Genomic DNA, 21,275 nt, shown 5'->3' with positions numbered 1-21,275 from the left:
ATGCTCCCTGCCAGCATTTGGCATCCGCCGCCCGTGCGGGAGCGGTCCCCCATCTCCGACCACGGGGGAGAAGCCGGGGCTCTGCGGCCAGGTTGGGGAGGCGGCGGTGGGCGAGGAGGGCTGCGAGCGGTGGGGGCCGGCTGCGCAGCCCAGCCCCAGCCCCAGCCCGCCGGCTTGAGGCTGCTCCCGGCGTTTTGCCGCTCCGAGCTGCGCCGCTGCCCGGGGAGGGGTGGGGAAGGGAGGGGTGTCCGAGTGTGACTTTTAGCCCCCCCTCGCCGCCGTGCAGGGGGTTGGTTGTCTCTGAAGAAGACCGCTCTGCTCCCTCCCCAGAGCCTCTCTGCCCGCGCTGACAGCACAGACCCCCCGGCAGAGAGGACAGGTCTAAGGCAGTGAGTATCTTTGTGTCTGTCTGTCTGTCCGCAGTGCCTCTGTGGTCGCTCTTTTTTTTCTTTTTTTTTCTGGCTTTCTCTGCATGTGAATGGATGTTCTTAATCTCCTGAAGCCCCTGAGGTCTCACGGGTTTGGGTGTTCGGGTTTTTTTTGTTTGTTTGTTTGTTTTTAACCTTTGTGCCGCTAATTTTTTCTATTGGGATGGCTTCTTTATCTTTGCTCGGGTGATCTCCTGGGGTGGTTTGGTGACCTGAATGTCATAATCGCATCGCTCCCTTTCTGTCTCTCCCAAGGAGAAGCCCCCAAAACACATCCATGATGAGACTGGCAATTCTCCTTGACCAGGGTCCTTTCATAGAGGGAGAGGTAGGATGAATGATGGAGCAGGAGTCAAAAAACCTACAAGGACGCCTTTACCCCGCGCCACAGATTATATTCCTAAAGTCACAATTGACTGGCTTTATTTGCAATCGGAGGAAATATCCGTGGGGATGTCAGCCTAGCAGTGGGATTGCCTTCACGGGCAATATAGGTCTTGGGGTCCATGAAGTCAGACAGACTTTGGGATGACAGGGTAGTTGGGTGCTGCTCAGCCGGGCAGGTTGTTGTCGTGGGGGCTGGCAAGAGGGTGGGAGAGGGGGCGAGCAGAAGGCTGTTTCATAACAGTACCCCAAAACGCAGGCTGCTAGAGGAGGCTGCGAGGGAGAGGGCACCTGGGTCCGCTTCCAGCCCTCGCTTTGGAACGGCAGTGGGAAAGAGGAGTAGGGGCTGCTGGACTCTAGGACATCGTGTGCAGTGGCCCCACATGCGAGTGAGGCTGTTAATGAGGAAATTTAAAGGGGCTTAAGGAATTACAAGGATTGATTTCAGTTAAAGCGCATCGAAGCAGCCGGTCAGGGTAGGGATTAAGGAAATGCACTCACTGGCATGTAGTGCAATCCCAGTTCCATTAATTTAGTTGGGAAGAGGCTTTGTGCGTTTTTAATGTAATCAGATTTTAAAAGGGATGTTGCGATGGGCAGCCCAAGCTCGGGGATCTCCCCAGGCCCCAGCAGAGCCGGGACCTGGCTCCTTTGCACAGTCTCCACTCTCATCAGCCCCTTTGTCTCTTCCTCAGTTGTTCCCTCTGGGAAAGAGGACACAGAGGTTATCTGGAGCTTGGCCCTATCCTGGCAAACAAGAAACCTTGCCCTTTGCTCACTATACAGCCCTGCTCTTTGTCCCGTCGGTCTGCTGGCTGGTGGACCTCACCTTCACTCTCTGATGTGGGATTTGTTCTCAAGCCAAGGCTCACGGGGTCCCTACCATCCTCTCCCTCCCTCCCTTTTTCCCTCCCTCCATCCCTCCCTCCCCTTTGCAGACTGTGCATCTCCTTGGTTGCTCCCTGCAGGCTCCCACCCCCCTGAAGAGGAGATGCTTTCTTTGAGTTATTTTTGTGTGAGTGCTTGAGCCTGTGATGGTGAAAGGACCAGCATCCGCAGACGCGTGAAGTCCTCCTGTTATTTTATTTGCAGCGCCAGCTTTTCCATGATGCCTGGCCAGTAACATCAGCCATGACCTGGAAGGACAGGGACAAGAGGTAGTTTGGTCTTCTTAGCGAGGTCAGCCTGGAGCTCTGCCTGTTGAGGAGAGACCTTCAGAGGTTTTGAATGGTGGGTGCGATAATGCCAACTCCTGCTGCTCCGTGGTGAGCTGTGACGCCAAACTCAAATCACTTTAGACCTGAAGATGGACTTAACCCGCGGCCCTGGTCTTAGAAGGAAATGCTGTCTCTCCTCTGTGATCATCCCTCAACTCTGAACGTCTTCCACTGAAAAATCGACCTTCTGCGCTAGGAGGCAAGGATCAAATGGGTTGAGAACAACTGGCCCTCCCTTTTTTGGCAGAGGATTCTTTGATATATTTTTTAAGTGCCAGGACATGAAACAGTAAATCCCTCCTTTCCGCACTCCTGCCTCCTGCAAACAGCCCCGACTGCTGTCCAAGCCAGCCAGTTAAAGGGTTAACTATAACTGGATGCCTGAATGGCTGCCTTACTGATCCCACGGAGGTAACTGAAAAGACATGATGCATCCCTCACCCCTGCCCATCCTGTCGCTGTCTACCTCGTCCAGTGAGCCGTTCCGCTCGCTGCAGTGTCCCCTCTTCCCTCCTGCCCTTCCCTTGCCTCTCCACCTCCTGCGGACCCCGTTTCTTTCCCTCTCTTTCTCCCGTGTCCTGTCTTGGAAGTCCTCACCTAGAGATCAGTGTTCCATCAGAGACAAGCTCCTTGCTCGTGGCGCAGCCTCTCTGTCCCCCGTACGCTCTGATTCCCCGCTGCAGTCCCTTGATCTCAGGCATCAGAGAGAAATCTGAGCAGCATTGCGGTAATGCATGTCACACCTCTTGCTGAGACATTCGTGAGCTTGCTAGAACAAACCGTGCAGGGAAGATAAAGGTTGGGGGCAGGAGGTATCGGGAAAGGTACCAGAAAGATCCTATGGCAGACTCAGTGTGCGTTTGAGCGCAGCAGGTCCAGCATGCTCAGCTAGGAACGTGACGCTTTGCAAACGGTATTTTTGCATCGATCGTTGAGGTTTGTGTAGCAGTAGCATCCCGAGACCACTGGCCATGGGTCCGTATTTTGAGGCTGTGCAACAATTCCTGCGACTGAAGGTCTCCAGGTTTTGTGCTTGTGAAGTGCTACGAGCTGCCTGCGCTGCGCCAGGGAGACACTCGTTGCATTTAATTAACATTTAATTTGCTTTAAGGTTACATTAAAATGTGCAATAATAGAAACTCTCCGAAGGGCGGGAGGAGAAGAGGGAAACAGGCGTGCTACAGATTGGCTCAGTTGCTGGTGCTGAAGTGTTCTGCAAGAATTACATATGGGAAAGGAAAAATACTGTGCTTCCCTCTGCAGTCACAGAAAGTATTTGGCATCTGTTTGGCAGGAGGGCTTGGAGAAGGGCTTTCTCCAGCTCAGAAGTGGGTCCAGCAGCCGAGAAGTGGAGACGGGGTCGATAAATCCTCCTGCCACGGTCCGGAGGAGAGAATGGCCTCATTCAACATTGGGGGAAGCTAGTAGAAGAGATGCCCTTGGGCTGGAGAGGCAAATCATAGGCTGTGTCCTTCTAGAGGCCGCGTAAAACCATTAACCGTCATCTATATGTATTTGAGAGGAGAAGATGCCAGTCCCATATAATTCGTGTGTGTGTTATGTTTCCCTCTCTCCCTTTGTATTCCTCCCCATCCCGGGGTTGTGTAATGAAAGGATGCTGCGGACGCGCCGGCTATCCCGGGAAGGGGCTGGTAAGGACGCGAGGGGCTGGCAGAGGAGCGAAGGCTCTGGGGCTGGTTTGAAATTTAGAGGAAAAAAAGCAATAAAGCCATTTTCCGCCCGGATAAGCCTGTCGAGAAAGAGGCAGTTTTAGTCTGCTTATGTAACCTGGAGTCTAAAGAAGCTGCTTGAGATCCCGGCCGGTGTCTCATGGCTCTGCAGCACAGGTTCCCCTTGCAGGTGCCTTGCTCCCCCTCTTCTTCCTCCAGCCCCTTCAAGCCCCTGGTATTTGTGCCGTTTCTGGTGCTGCTGGATTGTGGTGACTGATTTCTGGTATTGCTGCCCTTTGCTCTCCTCCCACACCTGACCAGAGCAGGTCTTTCAAGAAACCATCCCAAAGCGCAGCCTTTAGAAGCCTTTTTTGCCAGCCCGAGCAGCTGAACGACTGCTGTGGGTGAGCCTTCACCTGCTCTGGTGCTGGGTCTGTCCTTAGCGTCTGCTTGGCATCTTACTGGAGACGTTTCAGGGTCCCTCCCGCAGATGAGGGAACCAAGGACACAGGTTTGATGAGGCACAGAGCCACTGATTTTTATTTTTTTTGTTTTGGTTGATTTTATTTTTGTTTTTTTTTTTTAATTTTTTTTTTTTTTGCCTCTCCGGCTAAACTTATAATCGTCGTCTTTTTTGGTTTTCCCCTGCTCACACCCCTGCTCCCCCACATCGACCACAGGAACAGAGGGATGAGGACTCGCCTGGGCTGCCTGTCTCACAAATCAGACTCATATAATGATTTCACAGCTATTCTTCCGGACAAGCCCAACCGGGCTTTGAAGTGAGTATAGCTGCAGCATCCCACCCCAACCCCATTTCTGTCCTTCTCCTCCTTGCCCCCTTCCCCCTCTCTAGTATTATCTTCATTTTACTGTGCTTTGTGTAAGCTTTGAGTAGTTCTTTTAGCCACAAGGGAGGAGGGAAACAAAAACAGCGCTGATACAGCAGGAACAGCCTCAGAAAATACCCAGATCATTGACACGAGTTCTCCCATGAGACCGGCCATGCGCACAGTCCCCGCTGCTGTATGTGGGACGTGTCTGCACTTATCTGAGGACGGAATTCACCCCTCTGTCATCACAATTCAAAGTCTGAGTGGTTGACTCGGTATAAGAGATGACCAGCAATTTCAGGCCATAGTCCTCCTTGGTCTTGTCATTAAACAGTACCAAAAAGTCCTATATTAGTTTTGCATAACATCTCAGGTAGGTGCTTCGGGCAGTCCAGAGTCCTGATTTGAGATGAGTGGGATGGGATTCATCTGATCACAAGTCACTGCTTACATCTAGTCTAACCTTCCCCTTGAAGTCAGGAGAGAGAAACAAACACTTCTGCAGGGGTGGCTTTCATTTCACTGAGCTTTTGGCATTTACAATGTAAATGTCTGCAGCTGAACTCGTTCTCTGAGCCTCTGCTTAGAGTCAATGAGGAAAAATTTGTCCCTTTTCGGGTGTGATTCATCTGGCCTATTTTTACCTGCCTGCCCGGGGGACGTGAGGTGAAGAGAGTCAAGTCCCTGCAAGTCCCTTGGTATCTCCTCACTGACTCTAAAGGGAGCCCAGGGTGACTTGCTCACCTGGAGACCTCTACATTGTAGACCTCCAAAGGTGAGAAGAATCCAGCCTTCCTCGGTGTCCTTGTCGAACAGCCCCAGAGTGGATCAGTGGCCATGGGTTGTCTGTAACTTGCCTCTTCCTTCCTTTACAGAAGACTGTCAACAGAAGAAGCAACAAGATGGGCAGACTCTTTTGACATCCTTTTGTCCCATAAATGTGAGTAGAGATCAAACTCAACCTTTTTTTTCCCTTCGTACCCTTAATACTTGTTGGAGCTAGGGCAAACTAAGTGTGCATCACATCGCGTTGCATGGCATAGCACAGGAATGGTCCCTCAGGTAGCCGCTTACTACCCACCAGGCAACGGTCACGGTCATTTAGAGGCAGGATTTGTCCTCTGGTTAAAAGGTGAGGGAGTGGAGTACTGTGTTCAGTTCTGGGCCCCCTGGTTTGAGAAGGACAGGGAACTGCTGGAGAGGGGACAGCAAAGGGCTACCAAGATGCTGAGGGGACTGGAACACCTCTCTTATGAAGAAAGGCTGAGGGATTTGGGTCTCTTCAGTCTGGAAAAAAGACGGCTGAGGGGGGACCTTATCCATGCTTATAAATACTGAAAGGGTGGGTGTCAGGAGGATGGGGCCAGGCTCTTCTCAGTGGTGCCCGGGGACAGGACAAGGGGTAACGGGCACAAACTTGACCATAGGAAGTTCCATCTCAACGTGAGGAGGAACTTCTTTCCTTTGAGGGTGGCAGAGCCCTGGCACAGGCTGCCCAGAGAGGTGGTGGAGTCTCCGTCTCTGGAGACATTCCAAACCCTCCTGGACGCGTTCCTGTGCCACCTGCTCTGGGTGACCCTGCTCTGGCAGGGGGCTGGACTAGATGATCTCCAGAGGTCCCTTCCAACCCTGACCATTCTGTGATTCTGTGAGTGAGTTTCTGTGAGTTCCCTTCCTGGCTTTGTTCTTGACTGGATGATCACAACGATAAAGTCATCAACCCAAGGTCTAGCCTTCTCCAGCTCCTGGGGATGCACTGGAAGCAGGACCCCAAGGCTGTAGCCATGCGTACCGTCCTTTGGCAAGCGCCTCTGGGTCCAGTCTTTCCGCACAAGCAAACGGCAGGTTCTCAGCTCGCTAAAGCCCCCTGAGATCTGCGACACCGGCTTGTCTCCTCTCCCTCCAGCTGCTCTTCCGAGCTGCTGCGTGGTGATGCCGTGCTGAAGCGCAGCCTTTGCTGGGAGCGCCACGACACAACACTGCATGGGGTTCAGTAACCTTGAACAACTCACTCTGTCGCAGAGAAATCACGCATGGTAGCCCTCAGCAGGATCTCATTTACAGTTACCAATGCAAACCTGAAAATTTCCCATCCGGAAATCTTATGCAAACGTATGATCAGCACCCCTCGCTCCATTCAATAGCTCAATCCTATCAGTTCTGTCCAGAAAATAGTATTCTGCTTCACCGACATTTTCATGCTGAGAAATTATAAACGGGACAGCAAGGTTCACAGTATACGTTCATTAATGTGTTTCTGTTGGAGAATAAAACAAGAGCGAGTCAAGGTTGGGGAGAAGTCAATGTGGGCGGTGAACTATTTTATTGCAATCAGGAACCGTCTGGTTTTCTTAGAGATACAGGTTTTTTCCACGCTTACATTTTAAAACCTAAGTGTAGAATTATATTATTATTTAAAATAAAGTGTAATTTTGCTGATCTCTGCGGAGATGACAACAGTTTTGGCAAGGAATTAAGTGACAACTTTAAACAGGCTGGCTGTCCAAGGCAGAAAAAGCAATATATAATTTTAGCAGCAGTATCTTGTTGAGATCATTGCTCTTGCAGCCAGTAGGGAAAAAAAATAAAAAAATATGGTGTAGCTGGGTATGGCTAAGAGGGAACATTTATTTTGTTAAAATTCAAAACAAGATGGGAAAAATACACCAAAAAGACCATAGGCTGCCTGGGGGACGGGGAAGGGGAGAAGAGGATATTCACATCAGTGTTACAATTCTGTACACGAGCCCCTTGCTCCTCCATCACCAGTGCAAAAGTTGGAATTTCCCTGATTAGATACAGACCGCGGCAAAAGTGCTTTGGTTACAAAAGCCAGTGAATTTACCCGTCTGTGTACTGACATTATACGGATCGTTCCCTCTTCAGTTGACTGCTGTGAATGCTAAATCAAACCTTAGTTCAATTATTTCGTCCAACAGCCTCCACAAGAGTGTCTGTTTTTATTAATAAATTAGCTTTATAACAGTGATAAATGAATTATCAGAATTTTCCCTGCCTCTAGAATGGAAAGTAGTTCTGATAACTCTCTTGCACCTAATGAAAAATATTCAGTTCCTAATAGCAACAGAGGTGATCTTTAAAATTTAAATTAATCTTTTTTTATCAGCAGTCATGGTGACATAGCCTGGTGATCAGTGAGGAAAAAAAAAAAAAAAGTGTTGTTTAATAAACTGCTTTCTAAAGGAATATATTACAACTGCTCTGCAGCTGAAGTTTCTGGAATTGCTAGCCTGGCAGTCAAAGGTTATAACGATGCAAATACGAAAAGCTCTCTGGAAACAGAAGTGTTACTTCAGTTACACATGTTTAAAGGAGAGGAGAGCGTATACCCATTAAAGGAATTGTCTTGTAAAATCGTTGTGGTTTCGCCTATGTGCACTTACATCCAAAACACAGAAGAATTGCCAAAGATCTGCTGTCAAAACAGAACAAAAGAGCTGCGTTTCTGCTGTTAGAAACCTGTGCTGATGTTCGGTGAGGGAGTCTTGTGCTGTATCTGACCGAAATTTCAGAGTAAGAAGAGCAGGGCCTGGCCTGCCCGCATCCGTCCGTGGTAAAGCTGCCAGCGAATATGCTGTTTCCAGCGCCGAGAGGAGGACAGAATTGTCTCAGTCTGATTTCCCCGTGACTGCCCAGGTGAACGATAGCCAGGGAAAATTTGAATTCATGCTTGGGGGCATGGGCTGAGCACCAGCTGGGCTCGGGGGGAGGCGGGGGGGTTTCCCCTGGAGCTTACAAGCATCAGCAGGTCTAGGCTGCTTCTGCTTGACACTTCTGTCATAAACTCCTCCTTTGCTAGATAGACAGTTCGTCTATTTTGGAAGGGAGATTGTGATGCCGATTTCAGGGGGTTGAGTCGGATGTTATGGTGGTTTTGGGTCCCTTCCAGCCAACCTGTTCTTTGCGGGGGGAGGGGGAAAAAAACAGAGAACGCTCAAGTCGGATTCAGGAGCTGGATGTACCAGCTGAAAATGGGGCAGTCTTTGCGGGTGATATTGCAGGAGGTTGGACAGATGCAAAAAAGAGCTCCAAGGAGCAAGAAAGTGGATCAGAGCTCCCTAAAAGACTCCCTGAAGGGCCAAGGCGAACAGGCTGCCCTTCTACATGGAGGAGGCTCGCCGGGCTGCGGTACTCTTTACAAGAAAGGCAAACAACTTGTACCCTTCCACTTCCTATTTTCCTGAGTCTCCAAATGGAGGGAGTGATCCGAACGGGTATTATGCATTATACAGATTCTGTGGAGAGTTTCATTATGCTCATTTTTGTCAAATATCCCTCGAAGAGTGATGGCCCCATGGAGCCCCTCCTTTCCCTCTCCCCGTGTTGTTTTAATGAATGATCTCCGTAGGTAGCGTTTGACCCTGACACGCTACTTCTGGCAGCATCTTGAGCCGAGCATTGAAAACCCCTGGGTTTTGAAGCAGTTGCCTGTCGCCAGAGATTCCCAGGCCTGGCAAAGCCCCTCTGTATAGAGTGGTCAGATTCGGATTAATTCCCCGGTCATTTAAAGAATAATTTGTGTTGACGTTAGCAAGAGATTGTGAGCAGGAAAGGCAGGAAGGTGCTCTCTGTCGCTCCCCTCACCTCCCTCTTGCACTGGCACTGGGACCCCAGCGTCCCTCAGCCCAGCCCGCTGAGAGCAGCCAGTGCCGAATGGTAGGATGCAGCTCAGCTCCGTTGTGTTGACGGCCTCAGATGAATAGGTCAGTGCAAAGGTATCCTACTTGGTTTTGCTCGTTGCTTCACCCATTGGTGAAGCAAGTCAACTTGACAGCATAGGGTCAGCCAGTTGATCTCCTTTTTACAGCAGGAGCCTCATCTGAGCTCATTGCAGGAGTGGCGAGCACAGCATTGCAGTGTTCCCTCGGGTCAGGGCTTCTGAGCGCGGCAAACAACAGGACAGAGGGGCTTGATCCTACTTTGCAGCAGGGAACTGAGAGAGCAAGAGACACATCGTACGTAGCATGCTTCCTTGGCTGCTCAGGAAGCAAAAGTGGTGGCTTTAACATGCTAGATTTTGGCATCTTTTCCCATTTTGTGCCCGTGTGGCTTAGTGACAGCTCCCAGGGACGTGGGGCTCAGTGTGGTCCGCAGAGCGTGTGTGCACGCATGTAAGAGAGGAGCAATCCCCCCTCTGTACCCATGCCCAGGAGGTACCGACTGGTCAGCCAGATGGAGATTTCTTTTGACAGGCAGTGGAGGGAAATACAAGCAATGGCATGTCTCATTCTGCATCCCTCGCGGGGCTGGACACATGGCTTGTCATTTGTCCAGAATCCGGCAGGACAGTCTGTACTCAACCCTTAGTCACTTTTCAACGAAGCATCCGATGCAGAAAACCTTTGCGCTGAATTTCCATTTTTATCTCAAGGGTGATTTATTATTTTTTTTTTCCCCTCCACCAATTTTTTGGTGATCTCTTTGCTCTTCTGCCTAAACTTTATTGTCATAGAATCACAGAATGGTTCAGGTTGGAAGGGACCTTAAAGATCACGCAGTTCCACCCCCCTGCCCTGGGCAGGGACACCTCCCACCAGACCAGGCTGCTCAAAGCCCCATCCAGCCTGGCCTTGAACACCTCCAGGGATGGGGCAGCCACAGCTTCTCTGGGCAACCTGTTCCAGTGCCTCACCACCCTCATGGTGAAGAACTTCTTCCTAATGTCCAATATGAATTGTCCCATCTCTAGTTTTAATCCATTCCCTCCAGTCCTCCCATTACCCGACATCCTAAAAAGTCCCTTCCCAGCTTTCTTGTAGGCCCCCTTAAGATACTGGTAGGCCACTATAAGGTCTCCCTGGAGCCTTCTTTTCTCCAGACTGAACAACCCCAACTCCCTCAGTCTGTCCTCACAGGAGAGATGCTCCAGCCCTCTGATCATCCTCGTGGCTCTTCTCTGGACATGTTCCAGCACGTCCAGTGTCCTCCTCCTCCTTCTGTTGTCTACACATTGCTCCTCTTCCTGCACAGCACAAGAACATCCCAACCTCCTCCTGGTTCTTTCTAAGCCGGAACAGCGTTAGCATTAGCGTTGTGCTGGTGACAGGCAGCTAACGTTCACCAAAGCAATGCTCAGCAGCAGCGAGAGCATGTACGTACGCTATGCAGAGCATTGTGGCCTTGTCTCTTCAGCCCTGGACCCAACATGCTCCATAGAGCTAATCCATTCATCTGCCAGCCGTAAGGACTCTACCCTTTATTTGCTGCATGAGGTGCTGATTGTCCCAATGGCGTGAAATGCATGCATTAAATATAGGACTGTTGATTGCTTTCTTACTCTGACAGTGGCTAATGCTTGCTTATTAAGCTGTCTGCCTGAATGATTTAAGCCACTAATCTTGTCTCTTCCTCATCTTGCTGAAGTGTGCCTTAGTTGAGACCTACGTTGTGTTTTTTGCGATTCCGGTTCAGTCCCTTCCTCCACAGCCCTTCTTGCTGGAAAAAAATCCCATCTCCATGGCCTGAAGGACAACATTTGAATTGGGATGTCCTGATCCTCACATAGTTATTGATCTGCCCGGCAGTCCCCATCTATAAAACACAAATCCTTGTCATTGTCTAATTTGCCGGTGACCTGCAGGGTTATATTTGTATGGTTCACTGCAAGAGCCTGGGATGGGGTTATCTATAAATACCTGGCACAATCCTTCCTGACAACCCTCTTGTGCATTCCCTTCGTCTATTTGAATGGAGGGCAGGTCCTTCTGAAGCTTATATTTACACTGCCAAAAAAAAAAAAGCTAATGTCTTCTGCTCCTCTTTCAGACTCTTGACACTCAGTGGAAGAGCTCCATTTCTTTGCTTTCATCCTACCTGCTGTATCAGTACTGATCTACTCCTTCGGCTTCAAGCAAGGCTCACCACTCTGTTGAGTCAAATTCCTGATGCCCCATCCCTGGAGGTGTCCAAGGCCAGGCTGGATGGGGCTTTGAGCAGCCTGGTCTGGTGGGAGGTGTCCCTGCCCAGGGCAGGGGGTTGGAACTGGGTGGTCTTTAAGGTCCCTTCCAACCCAAACTGTTCTATGATTCTATAATAAGTGTCCAATAGCTGTCTTGAAAGGTCGTGCATCTATACCAGTACATCTCTGTCTTCTTGAATGGCCATGGCTTTAGGCTACAGATTTTAAGGATATCTTGTGCTGCTGCATCTGAAAACTTCTAATCCTGCTTCTCATTTCTGTGCTTTTTCTGTCAAGCACCCCTTTGGAATTGCACTTCTCAGGTGCTCCGGCTGCCTTCCAGGATATTTCAGGAGGCTGACTCAGTAGGTGATGCTCTCCTGCTCGTACCACACTGCAATCCAGTGCCGGTTGCCCCAGTAAAAAAGCTGTCCAGTTGGGTGGGATGGGCTTTGAAATGCTGATACTTGGTGAGGGATGCTTCCTTGATAGCCATCATGTGCAGGGGGAGATTGAAGCCGACATCCTGGTCAAATTCCAGCTCAGGTGGTGGCAGCCCCCTTACCTAATGGCTCCCCTCAATCAGATTTGTCATTGTTCCGTGATAAACTTGTGGGCAGTGATTTACTACTGTGCGGTCATCTGGGCTCCCATCTCCAAACTCTGGCTGCCAAGCACAGCTGTAAATGCTGGCAGGCAGTCAAAGGCTAAAGATGAAATCTGTGGAGAGCCAGGCAGCCTCGAGTCAAGGATGACCTCTCCTGCGGCCAAGGCCTTCTCTGCAAGGTCTTCCGAGGTCCAGCCTCATCATTTCCAGCTCCTCAAAGGCTGTGAGGAGGAACAGGAACATATAAAGAAGTGGAGAACAGCCAGACGCCATTATTTATCTATCTGCTGTCTAAACTTCAAGATAAAAAAGAGCTGATTAACGTGAGAGCAGGAGGCAGAGCATATGGAAACCTCCTGGTCCCAGGAGGGACCTGCTGTGGCTGCTTTCTGGGGCAGGGCTGAAGCAAACACCTTTCTCACCTCATCAATCATGACATCCCCTTCTTTTAGCGGATAATATTTTGCAGATATTGTATCTTGTAGATATTACATTTGCCACGCAAAGCTGCTATTTCTGCAAGCGTTCCTCTGTCAGTGCTGGGCTCTGGGGCTGTTGTTCAAGGACGAAAAAAAAAAAAAAGACCAGGACAGAGAAAGGGCGGCAAGATCTCTGGAGGGACAAGAGCAGAAGTTGTGGAGTCATAGCAGTGTGCTTGGGTGCTGGAAAGTTTAACGTCAAATGTCCTGGGAGCTGATGATATATAAAATGACATACATCTTGGGGAACCGCTGCCTTCTCCCTTTTGTACTTTCTTCTTTCTGAAACCCGTCAGCCTGCCGTTACGTCCTCTCCTTTTCCTCCCGCAAAGACTCCCCGCTCTATTCACAAGTCTATTCACCCTTGCTCCCACACCGGCCCTGTGAATTTATAAGCATTACGGGGGACACGGGCTTCAAAAAATGTTTCTGTCTCCTAGATTTCAGGAAGGGGACCAGCCCTAAAACACTTCTCTCATTCACCATATTTATCTATGCATGGAGAGGCTCAAAGCAGCCACGGGCAGCATGATCCCGACGGGTCCCCTGCCCCTGGAGATGCCTTTGGCACTCTCTGCTCTGCTGGCATCTCCAGGGCTAATGTCATACTATTGCCCCGGGCTTGAACCCACAATTTGCGCTGTTAATCGCTCTGCAGTGCTCATGGACAAAAGCCCTGGTTTTGTCCACAGGAGCAGCCTGAAACTCTGCTCTCCTCCTACAAGAACGTTAATTAAGAAGTGGCGGGACGAGTTGGTGTGATACAGCTAATTTCCATCCCTCCTGGGGCTGACGGAAGAAGCAAGCGTCGCTGGGATGGGATGTCCCCATTTTAGTGGCCGGTTGCTGTGCTCTTTGCAATGCCGAGCGCTGATGGAGCAGTTCGCAGAGCAGAGCCCGTTACTGAAGGAGCTCTGAGAAACGCGGAGTGGGGAGGTTTAGCCTGTAGTGCGGTCCTGTCTGGCCTAATATCTTTTCTGCCTTCCCCTTTGAGAATCTGGGCAGTTCAGACGTCTCCACTGACTTACGGGCAGCCAGAAATAGGCTTGTTAGTTGCTGTTCGACACCTGGGGCCATTTCTTAGGGCTTGAGGCTCAGGACCCAGAACTGAAAAAAACATCTCCGTGTCCTAAGTTGTTACTGGAAACAAGAGAAGCAGGAATAAGATTAGGACGCACAAGGGAGGAAAAGGGCAGTGTTACACTGCTGCTTCTCCTCGCGTACCTGGTGCAGGCAAGAAAACAGGGACAAAGCCGTAAGGGAGTTTGTGACAGATCCTGTGACGTGGCCAGCCCCTGTCCCTGGTGGGCCTGGGCTTGCCGTGGATGTGTGAAAATGACCCACACCAAGCATCAGGCATCGCCCCTTGGGCTCCATCCCAGCTCCCATTCCCCCTGCCCCGGGGAGGAGGGAGGGAAGGCAGCACTGCCAAGATCTCCTACAGCAGAAAGGGGGCAGGTGGAGCCCCCAGCCCACAGCACTGCAGGAGTTCAGGTCCTACAAACCCTCATTGGTCTTTGCCCGTCCCTGTCGGGCGCACATGTGCTTGCTCTTCTCATCCTTTTGGGGAGTCTGACCTTGCCAAATACGTTCCTGATTCCATCAATATTTTTAGACGCTTGCTTGGAAGTAGCCAGTGCTGACTCAGGAGGTTTCCAGTCATGAACTACAAATACTCAGACCTGATAGAAAAAGACCAGGAAAAGTTAGAAACATGTAACTGGAAAAAAAAAATAAAAATTAGGAGCCAAATCTATTCCCAGGCTAAAGGAAAGAGAAAGGGCATGTGGGAAACCTTCAGCTACTTCAGCTCTGCTGGTGCCATTCAGGGAAAGGAAATAAAAAACAATAGCTGTGTCCATAAATACGCCCAGGCAGGGGTTTAAGAGGACACAGATTGCCTAATAAATCTTTCCGTATTTCTAATCTGCCCTGGCTGACTCAGATTACATTACTGAAATGTCACAATTGCTAAGCATTAACAAGCGATAAGAACACTTTTACCACCGACTAGACAAGTAGTAATTATGCTGCGCCCTTTCCCTCTCTCCCCTTTATTGTAGCTGTAACAGTTAGACTCTCCAAGCTCCTTCCTCTGTTTAAAGAAGAACTAAAAATATGTCACAAGGCAATAAAGCAAAGTGACAGAAAACAGAGGAGACAAGTCCACAGACGCTATGTTTTATTAAAGGTTTTTCTTAATGATGGATAGGACATTGCAAAGTGCTGCATTAACGCGCACAACATGCTGTTGGCAAAGAGATCTATCATTGAAGCTGGATGTTTTCAAGAGGAATTTTTCAAAGGTTAGGTGCCCCAATCCCGAAGAAAGCCTTTTGCCACGTTAGCTGGGCAAAACACTTTTTCAGAGCAACAGCAAACGGTGTTTGGCTTTGTGGCAGCTCGCAAGACACCAGCTGATGCGATGGTATAAATTATGGACGTGTCCCAGGAGCGTGGACTGTGCTATCGCAGACCTCGTGAGAAAAACCAAACAGCCTTTCATAGGCAGGAGTAGACGGAGGGATGCTTATTAAATGGACTGCTCCCTGCCCTCTTTCTCCTCCCATTGTAACTCCCTGTGTCTCCCTTGCAGATGGGCTGGCCGCTTTCCGCGCTTTCCTGAAGACGGAGTTCAGCGAGGAAAACCTGGAGTTCTGGCTCGCCTGCGAGGATTTCAAGAAGACCCGCTCGGCAGCCAAGCTGGCCTCCAAGGCTCAGCGCATCTTTGAGGAGTTCATCGATGTGCAGGCTCCTCGAGAGGTGGGTACGCCAGCACCCCGGGCAAGCAGAGCATCCCTCGGCCGCTGGATGCAGGTCCATCTCCTCCAGGTGGGACCTGCGGGGCGCTGGGGGGTCCGGGAAGCCCTCCCTTCCCTCCAGGAGGAGGTAATGGTGAGGAGTGGGTGTGGGGGACGGGAATGCCATCCTGCCTTGCTAGAGCTGCCTCTGCTCATGGTGACTCATCCCCTGGTGAGGGCAACTACTTTGACGAGACTGAATTAGTCACAGCCAGTGACTTCGCTGGCAACTGCAACCTACATTTCCTAACCTCTATGAGCTTCCTAGGAGTATTTCACCTTACTCCTCTCATTTACTATCAATCCCCAAGCAGGCTCTCGGGCTCATTTCTCGCAGGACATTTTGTATAGAAGCATCCCACGAATGACTAACTTGTTGTCTCTCCAGGGAGGAGTGCTTACCTGCTGACTAACTCCCAACTCAATTAGACCTCCTAAAGGATGCGAGCGATAACTCAGAGCTGAACAAAAAGTGCAGTCGCAACCCGAAGCCGGGAATCGTTAAGTCCTCTTTCAAGTACTGACAGGCTGATGCGACTGTCAGATCCTGCGTCGTGATGTTGGGTTGTGTTATTGTATTCGTAACGCAACCAGGTGGGTGCTCACCGCACCCGCTCTCCCACGGCAGTCCTCCTGCTAGATTGCACGGCTGCTCGTCGCCATGCAGGTGCCTGCGAGGGGATCCGCCTAAAAGGGCTCTCTCTCGCTCCATCCTCGAACTAGAAAGGCTTTTGTGAGGCCCCTGAGAAGCGCCCAGATCTACACCAAGTGGTGGGAAGCACCTTGGGGCACGCTTCGATCCCCATCGCCCTCAGTGAGCATCTTCCCTCTGTTATTCACAAAGCTGGGTGAGATCTTTCCGGAGCGTAGGGCTGAATTTGCATTAGAAACGTGAGCGCAGGTTGGATGGGGTCTTTCCTAAAATTTGCTCCTGTTGCCATAATTTTGGCCGGCTAGAATGTGAAATGACCCTTAAGTGACACAGGGAGCTAGTCTCTATTGCTGTCATCTGAGTTAAGGCAGACAGCTTTACTTTCTAGACTCCTTTAAGTTTGGACTCTGGGTTAATAACAACAAATATCATCTTTTCAGCCAGGTTTTAAACAATAACCCTAACAAACGCTGACTGCTTTTGCTGGGGAAAGAAAGCAGGAAAACTCAGGTTGTTGGCTTTGCAAACAAGCAGCAGTCATAACACCAGGGCCGTTTATTTTTTCAGCGTCCCCAAGCAAGATATTGTAACACCAAGCTGTTGTGGGAAAAATCAAACAATTGATTTTATGACAGCAGAGTTTAAAAACATTTAATAAATGTACTACTAGTTTAAACCCCGCCAAAAGTTCGTTCACGTTTATCTCGGGCATGTCGCAAAGAATAAAGTGAATAGAGAAATTTTGGTCGACAGGAGAGAGGTTAGGCTAAGTCAGAGTTTTTTAGAAGATGTGCCACGTAAACCTATGCTTAAGAGCCTGAAGAAAAGTAACGTAATTTCAGAAGTACTCAGATCAGTATAAATCTAGTTAAATTTGGGGCAGGATTTCTAACGCTGGATCGCTAAACCCTGCAGAGTTTGGGGTGCTCTTTAGGCATGGACGAGGGTAGGACCTTGGTGGTTCTGCTGCTTTTACAGGAACAGCTGAGGTGAAATGTGCCATTTTAAGCGGGCAAACTGGTCGCTCAATACCAAACTCTCTTCTGCTGCTTTTCCCAGGTGAACATAGACTTCCAGACGCGGGAGCTGACAAGAAGAAATATGCAGGAGCCCTCCCTCACTTGCTTTGACCAAGCTCAGGGGAAGGTGCACAGCCTGATGGAGAAAGACTCTTACCCCAGGTTCCTGAGATCCAAAATTTACACAGACCTGCTGTCTCAAACCCAGAGGAGGCTCAGCTAGAGCAGTGATGGGGCCTCAGAAACCACGTGCTTCCCACAACAGCCAAAACCCATGTCTAAATGTGAAACTTCCTCGGTGTTAAAGGCAGTGGGAATGAGAAAAGAGGGAGAAAGGGAAGAGGAGGCTTCCAGAGCATAATCCAGATGTGTGGCATTAGGACTCTCTGAGTTTCTGTGCTTTTTTCGGTTAGCGGTAGCATCTTGCAGTTGTTGCCTCTCTCTAGCACAAATCCATAATCCTCTCTAGTCACGGGGTCATCTGTTGGGAAGGCAGGTTTCCTTTAAAATTACTCCATTGGTTTGTGTGTAAATAACGCTGCTGCACCTTTCCATCCCTCCAAGTCCTCTCCTTGGCTCTCATCTCTCCCCTCCGCTTGGAGGGGCCCTAAGGGCAGTTCTGAAACTTGTGAAGCCGAGACTAGTCCAAAGCATCGTCTCCCACCCGGCCGCTGGGGTCTGGATCCAGGGACCGTGGGGAGGGAGAGAGGGGAGGAGAGAGAAGGCAAAGGCACATGATTCATGCCGCTTCCCAGAGCAGAAGCCATCAGTGAACTTGGCTCACCTTTCCATTTCGGTGGCGCACCTTATGACACCAGCTGCTACCCTGTCACAGCCCCTCCCCACCTCTGACGTGCTTATCTTCCAGGGATGGGGAATAAGTGCTATTTTCCGTATGACTGTCGAGCAGCTGAGTTTTTCTCGTGAGGAAGGTAATGCCAAAAGCTCTCGCTAGACCTGGTCAGGCAAGTCTCCTAGTGCGAACGAGTGTTTTCCATTAATATTATTTATTTGTACTGTAGTTCAGCCTCATGACTCCGGTCGCCGTTCAGGATTCATTGTGCTAGGGCACTGTACCAAAACCTAACACAAAGAGGCTCCTGGACGCCAGAGACATTAACAGGCTTGGTGGCTTCTTGGGAACGACCCACCAGCTGTGGGGAAAGAGTCGCGAGAAGGAATGTCCCATCTGCCCCACGCTGAGATGTAAGACGAGCACAAGACCTGTCTGCTACTGCAGATAGCGTTTTTCATGTAGTACCCGACCAGCGCGCGGCAGGGAGAGGTAACATGAAAAATCACAATTTTATTGTTGTTGTTTACTGATTATTGACTGTTGTTGTTACCTACCGATTGTCCACTGTGGGTTCAATGCCATGTAAAGAACTCCTGAAGACACAAGCCCTGCTGCACGGTGCTTGCTTAAAAGCAGGACGCAGGGAAGCACGCAGTGGAGCAGGGCGAGCGTCCAGGGGTGAAGTGGTGCGTGAAGGGGTACTTGGCCTTATTCCCGTAGCCCAGATAGCCAGCTGCAGGAGAAGACTCCGTGCAGATGTCAGTTGTGTAGCACCTCCTCTGCGCTGTGCAGTAACGCCCACCATCTGAAGGCCCCATTCCAGCTTGTTGGCCGTCAAGATTCTTGCAATATTTTCTAGTGCAGAAGCAGACAGCCTGTCTGTGGATTTGAGCCTACAGACCAGAGGTCTATTTTCTTAGTTTTATGAAGGCCTAGAAAGTGACCTCGTGGATCTTTTCCTTCTCTCTGTCGCCCACAGAGCAGAGACTGTAAACTTCTGCTCTAGTTGAGGGCGGCGGGTAGGTTTGCTACATCAGAAAACTGGCGATAAAGGTTTAGTGTAATGGTGGTGTGAACTAGGCAGGCTGAATTCTAAGCATAAAGTGTTGGGAACGAGATACGAAAAGCTTGCTTGGATATTAAAAGTTACTCTCCGTGCATTAGGTAGGAAGCAGGTTTTGAGGCTTTTTGTAAGGATGCTGTGCATGAGGACAAATAGGTTTAGGATCAAGATAGGGATGGTGAGCATGCATGTTTTATTTTGGAGGTGGATTCCTCAGTAGGGAGACCTGCTTTTCAGTACCTGGTTGATTGGCTCTAGAATTCTCCAGTTGTTTCGTAGGAAAAGATTGGTGAAAAGTGAGCACTGGAAAGTGCCCCAGATTCATCCAGGGGGTCTACATTGTGCATGGCTCAACTGACCGTGAGCGTAGCTGTTCGTGGGCCCATAGCTTTACGGCAAACAAGGTACCTGGCAAAGAAGGTCTAACGGGACGGGTGTCTGGGCAAACTTGTGCAATGCTCTGGAAGGAGTCAAAGACAGAAGGAGTGGAGTCATGCATCCAGTGCCTGTCCCTGGTGGTATCTGGGCTATAGGAAGTGGAACAGAGTCACGTTACCTATACAGCTCCTTCCTGCTATAGGTAAAAGGGAAGGAGGAGGGCAAATCACCCCACATTGCAGCGAAACGCTCTCAATACTTGACCTGCAAGGGAGGATGCACAGCCACCGACTGTGAGGGGGGGCTGGAAGAACTCTTCTTTCCAAGAAACACTACGTCTACTGCACCTGCGTAACACAGGATGGGCTGGGATCTCTCAGGGACACAGGTTGCTTTGGCTGAAGTATCTCCCCTTGGGATGGCCTGCGGTGCCGGTTGTACCCAGTGTCACTGCGACTGCAAAATGGCACAGCGAGCGGTGATCCAACTGCTGCAACGCAGCAGCTCAGCTTCCCAAGGCTGTGGCATCGAACAAGCTGTGGTACAAGGGATGAAGGGAGGCCGCCTCGCCTGGCCCTGCCTTCCTCCGTTTCAGCCTCCTCTTGACTGTACATGCAAAAAGCGTCCCTGGATGTGAGCGACACCACCAGCCGGCTTATGCGGTCATCGCTTTTAAAGAGAAGGCAGAAGGCCGTGTTAAATGCCTTGTGGTATTTCTCTTAAAGCCACCAATACACCTTCTGAGTGGGCTTGGATGATGCTGACCTCTAGTGCCAGCTGATGCACCCCAGACTAGACTTTTCAGCGAAGTGCCCTGCAGGCACCCATGGTGGTGAGGGTCCCAGAGACAACCAGGCCATGAGGAAACAGCAGAACAAGATGGTTTTGTCGAGGAATGAGGAACAGAAACTCGGAAGTGAGGACAATCCCCAGGCTTCCCTGATGGCTACAAGGGCCGGTCCTACTTGGAGTGTGACTCCAGAATGCCCAGGAGGTACCATTTCTCAGCAAGATCCTCCAGCATCACTGCTGGCATCCTTTCAGTTTGTGTCAGAATTCATCAAAAAACTTCATAGTCAACACCGTGTGAAAACCAAGCTCCCCTCTCTCCTCCACTGACCCGGGGAATTGCTTTGCAGGGGGCATGCTCGGAGATGGCGTTGCTGCGGTTGTGACAGGAACTGTATTCACGCCGGCTGATGTAGGAGAAGTGTTTTGCCCATTAAACTGGTGCCGGAGAACATCCTCCACGGGAAACATCCTAGAGCCTAGAGTGGAGCAAAAGTATTGTCTGAGGCATATGAGTCTGTCACGGTTATTTTTGTTGCTGCTCTTACAGTTTGTCTCTCTTGAAGGAAAGCAGACTAGTTATTTTAAGTAATTTCTTTTTTTTTTTTTTTAAAAAACAAGAAATTGGCACCAGCTGCTTCTTTTATGCCAAATGTCAGTCTGAAGTGAATTAAAACAGGCAGCTTATAGCTCTTCCCCTTAAACCAGGGGCTGATGAAGGAAATAATGACTGAGCCAAAGCTTCGGAAAGCACCAAGTGATGACTAATCCCCATCAAGGACAAATATCCTATCTTTGATTCATCTCTTACTGATGTGAAAGGGGTATTCATAACTTACAAACCCTATTTCCCCCCCACCGACTTCCACAAGCACACACCTCCAAAATTTTGCTCCTGTATCAAGTAATGTCAGAGTGTGCCATCACACGGAGAGAGGAGAAAAAAATCAGTTTGCTCAGCTCTTTTTATTCTGTGTGTTTGCTGGCACGTCCCCAGTCGGCTCCCAACTCCTTTGACAGCAAAAGGGAAGAAGAGTTTACAGATTGCCTTTTCTATAAGCTTCAGATGTCGTTCACTCCAGAAGCAGATGCAGAACCCGAATCTGCTTTGAGTTTCTTTCTCCTGCTTTGGCCCGTCAGCCGGGTTTGGGATGATTTCCATCACTTTTGCTGGACTCGTTAATGTACCGATGGGTCCCTGCCCTCCACGTGTGAAGGGCACAGTCCTGCTCGTCTAAGC

The 21,275-nt window shown here is 50.0% G+C and overlaps 1 protein-coding gene across 1 annotated transcript; it reads left to right on the top strand.

Annotated features, from left to right (window-relative positions):
• The first annotated feature begins 1,949 nt into the window (after positions 1 to 1,949).
• On the top strand, positions 1,950 to 21,275 carry RGS8 (regulator of G protein signaling 8). Its single transcript, XM_054211962.1, has 5 exons — positions 1,950 to 2,440; positions 4,380 to 4,481; positions 5,408 to 5,472; positions 15,134 to 15,300; positions 17,050 to 21,275. The coding sequence occupies exons 1-5, from the start codon at positions 2,415 to 2,417 to the stop codon at positions 17,230 to 17,232; spliced, it is 543 nt and encodes a 180-aa protein (XP_054067937.1). The 5' UTR covers positions 1,950 to 2,414; the 3' UTR covers positions 17,233 to 21,275.

This window comes from Rissa tridactyla, chromosome 8 (genome assembly GCF_028500815.1).
Source record: "Rissa tridactyla isolate bRisTri1 chromosome 8, bRisTri1.patW.cur.20221130, whole genome shotgun sequence".
In the NCBI taxonomy this organism is placed as follows: Eukaryota; Metazoa; Chordata; class Aves; order Charadriiformes; family Laridae; genus Rissa; species Rissa tridactyla.
The sequence above is the reverse complement of the archived record's forward strand: the minus strand, read 5'-3'. Positions and strand labels throughout refer to the sequence as shown.